General features: G+C 31.4%; 2 protein-coding genes across 3 annotated transcripts; one reads left to right on the top strand and one right to left on the bottom strand.

The window, feature by feature from the left end:
- The first annotated feature begins 1,138 nt into the window (after nucleotides 1-1,138).
- Nucleotides 1,139-7,988, top strand: LOC122603099 (GPI mannosyltransferase 2). Of its 2 annotated transcripts, none has more exons than XM_043775714.1 (8): nucleotides 1,139-1,514; nucleotides 6,035-6,140; nucleotides 6,330-6,422; nucleotides 6,506-6,701; nucleotides 6,775-6,953; nucleotides 7,041-7,285; nucleotides 7,379-7,548; nucleotides 7,715-7,988. In XM_043775714.1, exons 1-8 carry the CDS (start codon nucleotides 1,157-1,159, stop codon nucleotides 7,880-7,882), a joined length of 1,515 nt encoding a protein of 504 aa, XP_043631649.1. In that variant the 5' UTR covers nucleotides 1,139-1,156; the 3' UTR covers nucleotides 7,883-7,988. The 2 variants fall into 2 exon arrangements, with proteins under 2 accessions (XP_043631649.1, XP_043631648.1); XM_043775713.1 differs by having other exon boundaries at nucleotides 7,376-7,548.
- An 84-nt stretch (nucleotides 7,989-8,072) lies between these two features.
- Nucleotides 8,073-9,490, bottom strand: LOC122603100. The gene is made up of 4 exons (XM_043775715.1): nucleotides 9,113-9,490; nucleotides 8,945-9,010; nucleotides 8,547-8,719; nucleotides 8,073-8,452 (listed from the first exon to the last, which is right to left on the bottom strand). Exons 1-4 carry the CDS (start codon nucleotides 9,426-9,428, stop codon nucleotides 8,258-8,260), a joined length of 750 nt encoding a protein of 249 aa, XP_043631650.1. The 5' UTR covers nucleotides 9,429-9,490; the 3' UTR covers nucleotides 8,073-8,257.
- Between the last annotated feature and the right edge of the window lie 6,105 nt (nucleotides 9,491-15,595).

Here is a 15,595-nt window from a genome sequence, read left to right as displayed (position 1 = left end):
TATAACAAACGGATAATAATAATTAATGAAGTTATATGCCTAATAATCAACCTAATTATAGGATGATGACACGTGGAAGAAACAATTGATAAGATTATGAAAAAAAATTTAGTGGAATCCACATGTTAAATTTTTAAGATTTTAGGTTGATAAGTTGATCGATCATTTTCCATAACAAAATACATACTTTTTACGCAATGTTTTTCAAGTAGAGTTCCTAAGTACAGGAAAAAGTTGGATATGACAATGAAAAGTGGTAAAGAGCCATGGTAGATTGGTGGGTTTAAAGACTAATAAAAGTCGTGATAATTATTATCCAAATACTATTTATATTAGTATTTATATAAAAAGTTTCAGAAGTTTATATTATTTTTTTGGTTTTGTATTAATAATTTATATTATTTAGTCTCATTATACATTTAAGAATGTTTGGTTTACATAATATTTTGACAAGAAATATAATTTGTTAAATGAATTGAAATTTAACGATTTTTTTTTTTAAAGTTTAGTTTACGATTAAAATATATGAATGGATTCCAACCAAAGACAATACGATATTTAATTTTAACTCTCTTACATTTCATCCTTGAGCCAACAAGACTTAGGTTTTGTTTGTTTTCTTTAACCATTAAGTGTCTAAGTTGATAAAATAATTGAATAAATAAATAATTTTTACATAAATTAACCTATATTTATAACCCTTTATAAAACATATTGACCTATCCTATTTTAAGTAATTCAACATTTTTTTATACCAAAAATATCTTTATTTCTTAATCTTAATTTCCCTATACACATAATCTATACTTTTATACTATTTAATAAATAAAACAACCCTCACTTTAAAAGTTATGGAGGAATTATCTATATCATTAATGATTAAATTACAATATCAGTCATTTATCCAAAATAATCTCCATTAACATTTTACATCAACTATCTACACCATTCGATGCCGCCTCCACCACCACGCCGTTGCCAATACAACCACCACTATATTGCATTGGTAATATGCTAGTTGTATAAAGTTATTTTTTTTTTTATTAAATTAAAAAACAAACCCTGTTAAGTCATAGAATTTTTTTTTATATTAAGACACTGAAGAAATATTATCTTTTAAGTAAAAGGAAAGAAAAAATAAGATGAAAAATCAAAGATGGAATCATCGCTCAGAAGGATTAACAATGGCGAATCGCAAAACACCAAAATGATACTGAAAACAGCAATTGCATCACGAATCACTCTGCTAGCCCTAGCCATCATATGGAGATCAATCGCAACCCCTTACGACACTTCAGCATCAATAAACCCCCCACCCGACTGTCTTCTCGCTCCCACCAACCACCACCACCAATCAATCCTATTTCCTCGCATCGCCACCGCAATCGAAAACGGCATCGTTTGGGACAGCGTTTACTTCATCCGAATCGCGCAATGCGGCGGTTACGAATACGAACAGACTTACGCCTTCCTCCCTCTTTATCCTCTCTGCATTTCCTTATTCTCACAAACAGGTATTCACTCTCTTATTAACCTTTTTTTTTTAAAATAAAAAATCATGAATATTTATGCACCTATATAAGTTTGTATTCATTTATTCTATTAGTAGTAGGAGTAGTGGTAGTAATTTAGTAGAGAAATAAATGAGGCTGGATTAGACCTTAGACTAACCGATATCGTTTTAGCTATCATCGATGATGTTAACGACTATAGTGATAGGGACTCCCTCACTGCTACTTAGTACTTACAGCAGTTCGTCGCCTAGAAATAGGTAGATTGATTTTTGCTATCTCTAATCCTATGGATCGAGATTAGGCTTTAATCCATCAATGTATCTCTGCAAAATGAAATTCAAAATCTAGCAGCACAAAGGCGTAAGCTCCAAGTTTCACACAATTCAAGTCTTTTATTGAACCATCTATGGTTGCTAGAGCCTAGAGACATGTCAAGGCGCGGAATAGTTAGTATATTTGCGTTGCCTAGCACATTATTTGACTTCCTGCAGGCTAAAGGAAAATTAAGTCTGACAAAATAAAATTAATAACTTTTAAGTATAGTTTCAACTTTCAAATATACCACTAGTATATTGGACCATACCTGCAGCTTCCATTGCATAGTAATTAGGACTATATCCATTAAAATAGATCCCTTTGACTTCACATCTTTACATACTCAAGGTTGGTTTGCTATCATCAATGATTATAACCAACAAATGATAAGGACTGAAGTGTGTAAAATCATGATATTCATTTACACCTCCTTGCACACTACGATACTTATGAGTATGTTTTCCAAATCGTGGTGTGGTCAATGATAGGGACTGTTTTATTAGTTTGGGTTATAGTGTGGAGGTGATGGTGGTCTTGATGCTCTGTAATATTCAATATTCTCACTAGTGTTAAAAATACATTGATCTGTCATTAAAAATAAATGCATACAATTGTACTGGAATGAATCTTTTCTATGTAAAGTAACATGAGTAGATTGTAGTTTAACTTTGTCTGGTCATTCTCCTAAACACCACTTAGAAAAAATGGAAGGTGAGAATGTATTGATAGATCTATTTTTGAACTTGTAAACTATGTGTACTCAATATTCCGCAAAAGTGCAGTGACTGAATTTCGTCTATTTACACCTTTTCATTAAAATTAAAAAATAATGATTTGATTTAGGATGTAAAACCTAGTATCTTTTAAATGCAATGTTAAGGTTCACTCCGTCATTATATTTGTTTTTTTGCAGTACTTGTTATAAGGTTTGATGCAAACGAGGTTTAAATCATCCATGCTTTGTGCCTGGATAAATTTCCCATATAGGTCGGATCTGTTTATAAACTCTGTTTATCTAGAATAAAATTTTGTAGGCCCGCCATCCGTCTCTTTCAGTTGTACATATTTTGGGGTTTATGGCAGGCATAATTCGGGTCATTGGTTCACTCCGTCATTATATTAATCATCGGTTTTGGGGAAGGGTGTTTTTTCTGAGCCCCACTAGAAGCACTGATTAAAAGTTGAAGTGCGAGAAACCATATCCGGCCTTTTAAAAATGATTGGTTCTCATAATGTTTTCGCAAAGGAAAATGATTAATCAACTTAACTCATATGCCGAAAAATCAACATAAAAATTTAAGAATTTGACATGTAGATTCCACTAATTCTCTTTCCTAATCTTGCCCCTGATTTTTTCACATGTCACCATCTTATAATTAGGCATATCTTTAGGCACACGAATTAAGTTGATTTATCATTATCCACTGACAAATGAATTGAAATTGAAAGAGTTATTTATTGTATTTATTTAAGATTAAAGAATATAATTGAATTGGAAAACCCAAATGTTGACAACCAAAGACTCCACGGAACCCGTTACATTTCACTGTGAGGCTGTGAGCTAACAAGACTCGAGTAAGAGGAAAGAAACGATACAAGATGAGATCATCACTAAGAAGGATTAACAATAGCGAATCGCAAAACACAAAAATGATTCTGAAAACGGCAATTGCATCACGAATCACTCTGCTAGCCCTAACCATCATATGGAGATCAATCGCAAGCCCTTACGACACTTCCGCATCAATTAACCCCCCACCTGTCTGTCTTCTTACTTCCACCAACCACCACCAATCAATCCTATTTCCTCGCATCGCCGCCGCAATCGAAAACGGCATCGTTTGGGACAGCGTTTACTTCATCCGAATCACGCAATGCGGCGGTTACGAATACGAACAGACTTACGCCTTCCTCCCTCTATCATTTCTGCATTTCCTTATTCTCACAAACAGGTATTCACTCTCTTTTTAACCTTTTTTTTTTAAAATTAAAATTCATGAATTTTTATACGTTTTATGCAACTTATACTATTAGTAGGAGCAGTAGTAGTAAATTAGTAGAGGAATAAATGAGGCTGGATTAGACCTTAGAGTAACCGATGTCGTTTTAGCTAATATCGATGATGTTAACGACTATAGTGATAGGGACCGAATTTTAGAGTGATCATTTCAGCAAGCACTCTAAGTTTGATATAGGCGTTTATGTGCTTAAAGTTTTGTAATCTGTTCTGCCAATAGTTTAGAATATGATAAATTTTCTTAAGCAGTAGGAGTTTTATCTTTAAATGTAGAAACTGCTATTTACAGCAGTTCAATTTTTAGTGTAATTGAAAAGAAAATTTGTTTTCCAATATGTGAGGGACTCCCTTACTGCTACTTAGTACTTACAGCATCCTGTCGCCTAGAAACAGGTAGATTGATTTTTGTTATCTCTAATCTTATGGATCGAGAAGAGACTTCAATCCATCAGTGTGTTTCTGCAAAATGAAATTCAAAAACTAGCAGCACAAAGGCGTAAGCTCCAAGTTTCACACAATTCAAGTCTTTTCTTGAACCATATATGCTTGCTAGAGACATGTCAAGGCGCGGAATAGTTAGTGTGCGCAGCTTATTTGCGTTGCCTAGCACACTATCTGACTTCCTGCAGGCTAAGTGAGAATTAAGTCTGATAAAATAAAATTAATAACTTTAAAGTATAGTTTCAACTTTCAAATATGCCACTAGTATACTGGACCATACCTGCAGTTTCCATAGCACATATTTTTTATTCATTTATAGTAGAGACATCAATGAGTCTGGATTGTATTTGGGACTATTTCCATAAAAATAGATCCCTTTGCCATCACATCTTGACATACTCAAGGTTGGTTTGCTATCATCAATGATTATCAACCAACAAATGATAGGGACTGAAGCGTGTGAAAAATTGATATTCATTTAAACCCTTTTGTGCACCACGATATTTATGAGTATGCTTTCCAAATCGTGGTGTGGTCAATGATTGGGACTGTTTTCTTAGTTTGGGTTTTAGTGTGGGGGTGATGGTGTTTTGGTGTTGGTGGTCTTGATGTTCTGTAATATTCTATGCTCTCACTAGTATTGAAAAAATCTTTATATGTCGTTAAAAATAAATACATAAAATTGTACTGGAACAAGTCTTTTCTCTGTAAAGTAACATGAGTAGATTGTAGTCTAACTTTGTCAGATCATTTTCTTAAATGCCATTTAGAAGAAATGGAAGGTGAAAATGTATCGAATGATCTATTTTGGAACTTGTAAACTAATGTGTACTTAATATCCCGCAAAAAGTGCAGTGACTGAATTTGGTCTATTTACACCTTTTCTTTAATAAAAAATTATTGATTTGATTTAGGGTGTAAAACCTAATATCTTTTAGATGCAATCTTAAGATTCACTCTGCCATGATATTTACCCTTTTTTTTACTTGTTATAAGTTTTGATGCAAATGAGGTTTAGATCTTCCATGCTTTGTGCCTGGATAAATTTCCCATATAGGTCGGATATGATTTATAAACTTTGTTTATCCAGAATAATTTCGCCGTCCGTCTCTTTTTGTTGTATATATTTAGGGGTTTATGGCAGGCATAAATCCGGTCATCGGTTCTTCTAGTGGAACCAAAATTTTGTTTAGGTCAACAGTTCCGTTTTGGGGCAGGGTGTTTTTCTGAGCCCCACTAGAAGCACTGGTTAGAAGCTTTTAAAAGAAAATTGGACTAAAAACCTCTATTAGTCTCCTAGCCCTTTCAATAAGATTTCCAAATGCTCAGATAACATATATGAGAATTAAGTAGTTTATAATAAATCACTAAAGTTTGGTCAAGTTTTCATGAGTAAAAACTCTAAGGCCCTATTCACTTCACGTTAATGTTAAAAAGCAATATGAAGGTAAATAGCAGGATTTGTTTGGAAGTTTAAGAACCAAAAGTTAATCCGTTTGACATTTAAAGTCTGAGTCTGGATTTTCTGTCTACCATGTAATGGAGAGAATAGTAGTATACTAATATTATACAAGTATTTTTTGTTACTGGAATTAAAAACACCATGGAATTATAACTTTGAATATTGCTCATTCGAAGTATATTCTTTTCTTTCTATCACCTTTTCCTTGTTAATTGTTACTATAGTTATGTATATTTATGTTGACCCTCTTAGTATTTAAAAGCTGTGTCGTTGCTGAATTTGCAGTTCTTCGGCCATTAATTCCACTTGTTGGACATAGGGCTGTGTTGGCATTATCTGGATATGCTCTTAGCAACATCTCTTTTGTTTTTGCTGCACTGTTTCTTTATAGGTAACTGTCTTAAACCCTAAATCGAGCATCTTTTATTGAATTTTCTTTCTCTCAGTTACGGATGATGTATATATTTATAATGACACATTTGACAATGATTCAAAAATCTTTTATAATTATAAGTGGTAACTCGTAACAATTACAAGTTATGTTCTTTCCCTGACAATTTTCTTGTTTCTCTCGCTAAAGGCTTTCTGTTATTATTCTGAAGGACTCGGAGGCATCATTGAGAGCATCAATATTGTTTTGCTTCAATCCAGCATCTATATTCTATTCGTCCATGTATTACTTTTTATCTTCATTTTAAATTTTTAATACTTAATGCTCAAAGATTTTCACCTGAAACCAATACTCTGTTTTTGTAGCTACTCTGAGAGTTTGTATGCACTATTATCAATCGGAGGACTTAACTTTTTGATGTTGGGTGCAAATAATTTGGCAACACTCTGGTTTGCTTTATCTGGATGTGCGAGGTCAAATGGGGTACTCAATGCAGGGTATATTGGTTTCCAGACCATGCATCAAGCTTATGAAGCTGTATTTTATAAAAGAAGCACATTTGTAAGTTTACATTTGCTTAAATAATGCATTCTGTGCTTCTGTTGGACAATAATAATATGTGTTGTCTATGTAGTTGGCAGTTCAGGTTCTTGTATCTGGAATTTTGCGTAGTGTATGTGTTTTTGTTCCATTCGTTGCATTTCAAGCATATGGGTACTACAACCTGTGTGATGGACACAATCCTGATAAATTAAGGCCTTGGTGTGAGGCAAAGATTCCTTTGCTGTACAACTTTATTCAGAGTCATTACTGGTACGCGTATGCTGTTTCTCTTCTATATGTCTGTGTATGTAAATTATATTTCTATCAACCAATGTTTATGATTTGTTTTAACTTTAGGGGGGTCGGTTTTCTACGATATTTCCAACTAAAACAATTGCCAAACTTTCTTCTTGCATCGCCAATACTCTCCATTGCAGTCTGCTCAATTATCCATTATGTGAAGCTACAGCCTAAAGTCTTCCTTTCACTTGGCTTCCAAGTTTCTCCCAAGAAACATGGGGATGCTAATTTACTTCTCTCCTCGGGAGCAAATACAAAGAATACCTCTTTATCAGATAGAGAAATATCAACAGTAGTTCAAGGTATGGTTCTGAAGCATGAATCTTGCTATAGTTTTGTGACTTATCCCTTGGGGTTTAAAGAAGTTCCTTTTGATTATTTTTTTTAAACAGAAGATCAGGTCCTTAGAAGGAGAAAACATAACACTAAACAAGAGGATCCTCCTAGGCTTTCCACGGATAATGTATCAACTGAAAAGTTAGGAGACTTTTCAGTTATCATCATACCATTCGTTTTGCACTTGGGGTTCATGGTAGCCACAGCATTTTTTGTCATGCATGTTCAGGTGAGTCATACACCTTTTTATCTGTACGTACATATCCTAACCTCAAGGTTCTCACTTCATGACACTGATACATGTATCACATTTCTAACAAATATAATTGTATGTATCTGCCATCTACATCATCTTCTATTCCAGAAGTTGTGACACCGATAAGATTTTGTTACAGGTTGCTACACGGTTCTTGTCGTCAAGCCCCCCCATATATTGGTTTGCCTCTTATGTATTGGCATCTCCTGGTATTCAGAGGGGCTGGAGATACTTGATTTGGGGCTATTGTGCAGCCTACATCCTCCTTGGCAGTTTGCTCTTCTCAAACTTTTACCCTTTCACTTGAAAGTGTACAGGTTGCAACATAAAGTACCTCTGCCATGTAAAATTTTGACACACAATTTACAATGTAATGAATAGATTATAGATGCATTTTCCAACTTTTGTGTTTACTGCTCTTCTCAAACTTTTAACCTTCAACTAATCTTGCAATATATATACACAGTGTCATGTTAAATTTTGACACAAGTACAATGTAATCAACATATGCAATTTTTAATTTGCGTCTGATGGAAATTTTCGGTGCTTAAAAGATCATGTATATGTACAAGATATTGGTTTGTTACATGAGATAGCACATGATCGATCATACAAAAGAACTGGATAGCCGATCTAACTTTCTCTAAGTTTTCATCCCTAGCATAAAATACAAGATGGCTGATCATACAGAAGGACCTGATCTAAGAACTTTCTCCAGCTTTTCAGCCCTGGCATAATCACTTTCTGTTAGCGGGCCAGCAGGAAAAGGAGTAATCTCAACAACCAAATGTGGCGTCGGGAGCTCATCAAACAAAGCCCTTACATTGTTGCAGCATACGGTTTCTCCATGAGCACTCTCCCTTCTAATTTGACAACCCTACAATCATATACAATGGAGCAGCAGCATTCTACTTATTAGATGGTTGCTTGATCATTTTCACAAAAGAAACCTGCACAAAATGAATAATTACCTTGTGGGAGGTGGCATCTCTGAAGTGATCATCGTCTGAAAGTAAGGAAGCTATGGCTTTGAGAAGACGCCGCCCTTCGGATTTTGAAGGGATCCTGTAGTTTCGCCTTAGAGTACCTTTTGTTGTCGGGTGCCATTTGCTAACCAACTTCCTTTTGTCCGATGCTTCTTTCTCTGTAATGCAAACAGGATCTAGATTATAATCCAGTCTAGAAACATGTAGAAATCACACATAACTGATCTGGTGATAAAACATTGGTTGAGACAAAAATGCTCATTTGAACCCAAGCTGATTGTATATGTATGTATTGTAACTTTAAATTTGTGGATAATGTTCAATATGACAATACATTACTGTTTTATCACTCAATAAAGAATAGTATAGATTATTGAAGGTACCTGGATTGCGTTTGAACTCTTCAAACCACTTGGCAAAACCCAAATCATCACCATCACTTTGCAGTTCTAATCAATATTTATCAACAAGACAAACATCAAATAAAACTAGACCCCTGTATAAAGTATAAACTATAAAGCATAATAATTGATACAAAAGGGATCAAGAACCTGTGGTGGAGGCAAGTGGATTAGAAGGGGATCCAGCCAAACCAGTTTTCAACAGTGCATAAAAGATACACACTCTTCCAGCCCACAAAACAGGTGCCTCAATCAATGAGCTTTTGATGCTTGATGATCTTCCAACCCCATTAGTTGTTGCATCAACACAACCTGATGAAAAGCAGCCCGTGTTGATTTTTCTACCAAACCCAGATGGAGGAAAAAGAGTTTTGGGCAAAAGTGAAGTAGTAGCAGCACTGATATTTGTGGGATGGTGAATATTGGAAGTGAATATGTGAGCACAAGTTGGGATGTTTTGTAGCATATTTTCTTCAAAGATGAATCTTGATAGGTTGAAGAATTCAGTGATATAATGTGAAGTATAGTGGAGGAGTAGATGATTTTTAGAGCAAAAAATGTACATTTGTATTTGGGTTACCTCTAACTTCCAAGTAAATCATGCTTCCCCCCTTGTTGTTCCACTTTGTACACATACCAACCTTTGCTTTATAGTATGGATAAAGAATTTCTCTCTTGATTCCAAAAGAATTCAAATATTCAATGGTTATAGTTTGGTCTTGTCTTATTCAACATTCCAACTAATAATGAAGCCTTCATATTTGGTGACATGAAAAAGTTATAAAAAAGCGTCCTCATGAAATTATGCACTTGTGAAAGAAATAATATTTAAAAGTATATAATATTTCTACAATCGTAACAATTATTTAGATGATAGGTTCATTAGAATTTTAAAAGGTTAAATAGTAACTATGTATTTATCAACATAAATGTAATATTTTTGTAGGTCAAATTTAAATTTTATAGATCTCTTACACTAAATTACTAATGGCCAACACTGCAATTCGGGTTTTTGTGAAAGTTAGACGTTGTTAGCTATATCACTTATTTTCATTTATAATTTGTCTGTTAATCCTAAAAAGTTTGAAATTTTCAAGCTCTTCACATTTCATTGAAAACTTATGTTTTTCTTAATTTTTAAAAACTTAAGAAACTATCCGACTTCAAGTATTTGCTTGGATACAATTATAAGAATCAAATAACCGTGAGTCCGTAACTGTTGTTACCGGATAAATCTTAATGAGAAAGTTGCTTTCGTGAAAGACAAGGTATGCAAATTGATTATTTGTTAAAGTTAAGGGGCATGTAGTCATTGACTGTGTGACATTAAACCTTTTATCATGTTGACAATCGGGATATAGATATTTACGACGTCGTTGCCTGGTCTTATCCACTTAAACAGTGGTAGGGCCTCAGACACACGTAACGATATCAAAAATAGGACAAACAAGCTTTTCTAAATTTATTCTCAAAATTCTCAAATCAAAATTTAAGTTAACGAAGTTATATATTTGTTCAATGTATTACGAGTATTTGAAAACTAGGAGGTTCGTAAGCCCCGCGTTGCGGGGCCGGAATTATCGTTTGTCCGAGTTTTCCCACTTTAAAGACGGTACCACCAACACCATATCGTAAATATGTTTACTTTGGCCATCCATAGAGTTGCGAAGAAACGTTAATGGTTATGCTAGTTTTGTATTTGATCTTCATAGTGTTCATTGTACAGCTCATGAGAACTGTTAGTTACAAAAAAAAAAAAAGTGACGATGAATCGATGATATAGTTTACGTAAAGATTTAATTGTTTTTTATTGAAAAAATAGACTACAGTTGCTTGTTGTAGCATACCATGAAGTTCTGTTGTTGTGCAAATTCAAAAGGTAAGCAAATTGATTTTGAAAAAAAGACATGGATGGAACATTTAATAGAATAAAACTTAGTTGTATTGCTTTTTTTTTTGTTCATGGACTCATGGCTAAAGAAAAACACTGTAGTACTCTTTTTTTTCTTCATTCGTGGCAAAAGAAAAGCACTTTAAAAATGTAAGAAAAAAGGTTTGAACGTACAACCCATTAATTCAAATGAGCAACCAACGCTTTATATCCAACCAAAAAATTTAATCCCACTCATGGGATTTGAACCAGGGACCAGAAATATGAAAAATAAGGTAATCACCACCTCGACCAAAGCCACCTTTGTTTACATTTTACTATACGCAATATATATACGAAGCTTATTTTGTTACTTTTTATTGTTTACGTCCCATTCCTATATTAAAGAAAGTAATGTTTAATTGGATATTTAAGTATATTTGTAAAATGCATTTGGGATATTAAAATTTTTAAAGTAAATAAATAAAAAATTCAATTTGAAGTTGATCAGATATGGGGGGTAATAATCTTCTAATAATTATAAAAGAGAGCCTTAAATAGTTTTTTAAAAAAACTACAACCATTGGATGAAAAGCTATTTTTAATTCTTGCCTTTGGATGGTTTTGATGACATCAACTTCCATTTTTAAAATTACTAATTAATTATATATTATTATTAGTACTAACTATTACTAATATTACATATTATATTATATATATGTAATATTAATATATATATATATATATATTGTCCGTAGAGCTGAGATAAAAAAATCAAATAAACTTCTAATTATAACCATTGAAAATAAGATTAACTTTTAATCTTGGTCATCTAAACTAAAAGTCAACATTGACTTATTATATATAGTAACTATTTTATTATAATTAACTTAAATGTATACTCTTATAATTATGGTAATTATTTACTACATGCAAAATTGCAAATTATTTTCAAAAGAGTGTACGTCTATACCACAATAACATGAATACAAAAACCCAAAATAGATGATTACAGTCATATCTTCTATCTATTCATATTATTACGAATTAAAAAGCATAGCAAGTTCATTTCAATTTAAAATGTTAAAATTTTAAATAAAAAATGAAAAAGTAATATGCTTTTACACTAAATTTGAAAATCAAACTTATTTTCTTTCTAATCGCAACTACTATTTCAATTTAAAATGTTGAAATTTTAAATAAAAAATGAAAAAGTAATATGCTTTTACACTAAATTTGAAAATCAAACTTATTTTCTTTCTAATCGCAACTACTGCTTGATTTTTTTTCCTGAAAGAACTTGTTACTTTAAACTTAATTAATTAGCTAATTAATTTGGGTTCATAACAGACATATTAATAAAAATTTTATAAAACGCACCTTCGTCACAGAAGTTGCGACATTCCAATGGTATTCATAAACTCGAAACAGTATCTCTTATAATTAGCTTATTAACCCGCATAATACATGGATAATTTAAAAATCTGTTATGACAAAAATATTTAGATCATATATATTAAAAGTTCATAAAATAACAAAAATAAAAATGCAAATAAAATTCAAAAAGGAAAATGTTTATGAAATCATAAGTAAATAAAAAAAACTAAAATAGGTGACAAATAAGTTGTTTTTTTATAAAATGATGATGTCATGACAATCCTCTTTTAGTTAATATAGATAGAGATGTATGTATAAATAAAAAGTTTTTTTTTAAAAAAAAGCTTTTAAATTTTAGTTTATAAATATTAATTCATTACTATTAAAGTTTGTCATGACTTTATGCTCAATTGTCCCTCCGGGGACATCTGATAAATTTATTTCAATATATCATAATAAGCTTCAATGTTAAATAATAGAAAACTTTAAAATAGTTTAGTAAAATTTTATCTTTATAAGTTGTAAATACCATTTATAATACTAAAAGATATCAATATTATAAAACAAAAAACTTGTTTATCAGAGTCAAAACTACACATTTTTTTAGAATACATCTTCTAACAATTTGACACACTGGATGGCTTGGTAGGTTGATCTCATATTATATGGGTTGGCGAGTTGATTTCAAGCCAAATGAGTTGTGAGATGTTGAATCAATTTGTGTTGTTGGGTTGACCTAATAAAAAATTATATAAATTTAAATATTTTTGAGTTGACGGGTTCCCTTTTTAACCCAAAAAGTCAACCTGGCCCCGAGCAAAAAAAATCAAATTGGCGAGCTACCGGAGTCGATATTTCACAATCTTAATCCAGTTTTTGGATTCAGTTTCAAGTTGAATTTTGGGTAAGACCAAGTATTGACAAATTTAACAATAGCCAAACTCTATATGTTATCTAAAAGTATACAAGATAAGCTTACATGGTTACCTGGTCACCGACCGAGTATTAATCTAGTTATTATTACTAAAAGTAAATGACAAAAAGATTACTATTATCGACCACATAGTACAATATATTTTTACTTTTGCATAAGAATTCAACAAGCTACATGAATATTAAATGTAACATACATAAAATCATAATGTAATTATACATATTTGTAACGGTAAATTATTATAATGTGACAATGTCAATAAATGAAAGAAATTTCCAACTCAAATTATTTTTTCAACATAAGCATGATAAAGAAAAAATTAAACATAACTTTTACATATAGTCTTATCCCAAATTTACATATCTTCGTATGTTTCTCATTTATTTTACAATTGTGTTTAGACTATTAATAATATATTTTCTTGAAAATTAATAAGTAAAACAATTAAATTGTATTTCGATGGAAATTGATAAATCTTTATAAAGATTAGCTTAAAAATATTTCTAAAACTATAAGAAGGTGACATATGGTATTCACTCATTCTCTTTTCTATTCTTGCTCTCTGATCTTTTCACATGTCATCATCTCATAGTTAAGAGGATTTTTAGCCTATTTAGTTAAGAGGATTAATCATTTCCTTATTTGGAATTATAAAGTTTTTAAAATATTTTAACCAATTTATTTTGTAAACAATGACTTTTATGTTGTGTCAAAATTTGTCATTCTTTTGACGAAAAGAAAAAAATTACTAATTTTTGTTATATTTTAATGTTAGATGGTATTGAGAATGATGGATGCTATATTAATTATTACTTATATTATTATTCTTCCCCATCACCCTCACCACCATCATAGCGGAGGACGTACCATATCCAACCACTACCACCTTTGGATTGTTGTTCATCAAATCCAAACCATTTTCAAATACGTTTAGCTTCCAACGCTTTATATATTTCATGATGATAAGGGCGAAGCTCCTTTGAACAGCTTCCGCCTGTTCGGCTAAGAGCTACACACGTACTATATTCATACTACATCGGTCCTTTTTCAATAAGTAGCCAGTGTAGAAAAAACAATAAAAATAAATAAATTTTTTTCTATACGGGTTTTTATTTAAAATAAAAAAATACCAAAGGAGAAAAAAGTGGAGAAATGTATGACTCACATATGTCCTTTTATATATATATATATATTGTAATTTAAATTTAATAATCTGATAATGATTTTGTATAATATCGAAGATATTATGTCTTTTTGAAAATATTTCTATTACACTAAATAAACAAGTTTTATTTATACCATCATTATGCAAAGACTTAACAAACAAATTTATAAACAATAAATGTCTCTTGATGGTGATAGTATTTTTTCATATTAAATCTTAATTAAATGAATAAAATAAAAAATTTGAAAGGGCAATTTTTGTCTTTTTAGCTTGAGGAGATCCCGTTTTTGTAAGAGTTTACCACTATAAAATTGGTTAATAAAAAACTTTCGACGATAGATGGTTCACGATAAATGAACAAACCATAGGAAAAGTAGTTTTTGTAATTTACTCTAACTAATATATTTAATACTTAAAGGTTTATGGGCCCATACTTTTTAATTCATAAATATAATAACAAAAGTCAAAATTAAAAACAAAAATCAATTTAAAAAAATAAGAGTTGTGATTGATCGATAAGTCTTAGTATATAAAAAGATGTCATGAGTTTTTTTAATAGTCAAATATAAAACATATATATATGTGTCTTATCAAGCCTTCATTTTAGATATTAATTTATAAAATTGTGTATCTTCTACAAAAGTTAAGTATAAGATATTCTAAAATATTAATTAATTATTCATAAGTGAGAGATTTTTCTTACGTTTATGGGTTTCGTCATAATGTATTCTTCTATTGAAATATGATCAGGTGGATTTTTTGTCTCACATTGAAATACTTTTTATGCGTTCTCCCGCGTATTACGTGGGTTAATAATTTAATCTAACATTGATAACAATAACGTTTGATGTTTAAATAAATTTCGAATGATAAAAAATATAAGAAGTAAATTATCAATCTAGTTACTGTATTCATTATATTACTTTGCTAGCCTGGTTGCAATTTAAAGAAACAAAACTCACACAATAAACATATGAAACAAAATCCATGAACCACGCGAATGCACGATATCAAAAACTAATAGAGCCAACCAATATTTTAAAAACCGGTATTTTGGTTGTATTGATATTGTGATTATTTCCAATATTACCGATATTACTGGAAATACCGACTAGCAAAGGCGGTATTACTAGGGGGCGGAGGGGTAATTGCCCACCCTTAACTTTGAAACAAAAATTATTTTTATTTTTGTAAGGTTTTATGATAATTTGGCTATAATAAAAAACTAAACAATTTTTCCCTTTTAGTCTTTTACCTCACGAATTAGTAGTCAGCACCGTCTCATCC

This window comes from Erigeron canadensis, chromosome 6, assembly GCF_010389155.1.
Source record: "Erigeron canadensis isolate Cc75 chromosome 6, C_canadensis_v1, whole genome shotgun sequence".
Lineage (NCBI taxonomy): Eukaryota > Viridiplantae > Streptophyta > Magnoliopsida > Asterales > Asteraceae > Erigeron > Erigeron canadensis.
Note: the sequence above shows the minus strand (reverse complement) of the source record. Positions and strands in the feature narration are given on the sequence as shown.

Excerpts from the sequence above, each read along its gene's own strand:
- LOC122603100 (XM_043775715.1), bottom strand. The coding sequence starts at position 9,428 with ATGCTACAAAACATCCCAACTTGTGCTCACATATTCACTTCCAATATT. Across the intron at positions 9,011-9,112 it reads TCCACTTGCCTCCACCACAG|AACTGCAAAGTGATGGTGAT; the intron begins GTTCTTGATCCC and ends AATATTGATTAG. Across the intron at positions 8,453-8,546 it reads GAGATGCCACCTCCCACAAG|GGTTGTCAAATTAGAAGGGA; the intron begins GTAATTATTCAT and ends ATATGATTGTAG.
- LOC122603099 (XM_043775713.1), top strand. The coding sequence starts at position 1,157 with ATGGAATCATCGCTCAGAAGGATTAACAATGGCGAATCGCAAAACACC. Across the intron at positions 6,141-6,329 it reads GCTGCACTGTTTCTTTATAG|GCTTTCTGTTATTATTCTGA; the intron begins GTAACTGTCTTA and ends CTCTCGCTAAAG. Across the intron at positions 6,702-6,774 it reads TTTATAAAAGAAGCACATTT|TTGGCAGTTCAGGTTCTTGT; the intron begins GTAAGTTTACAT and ends TTGTCTATGTAG.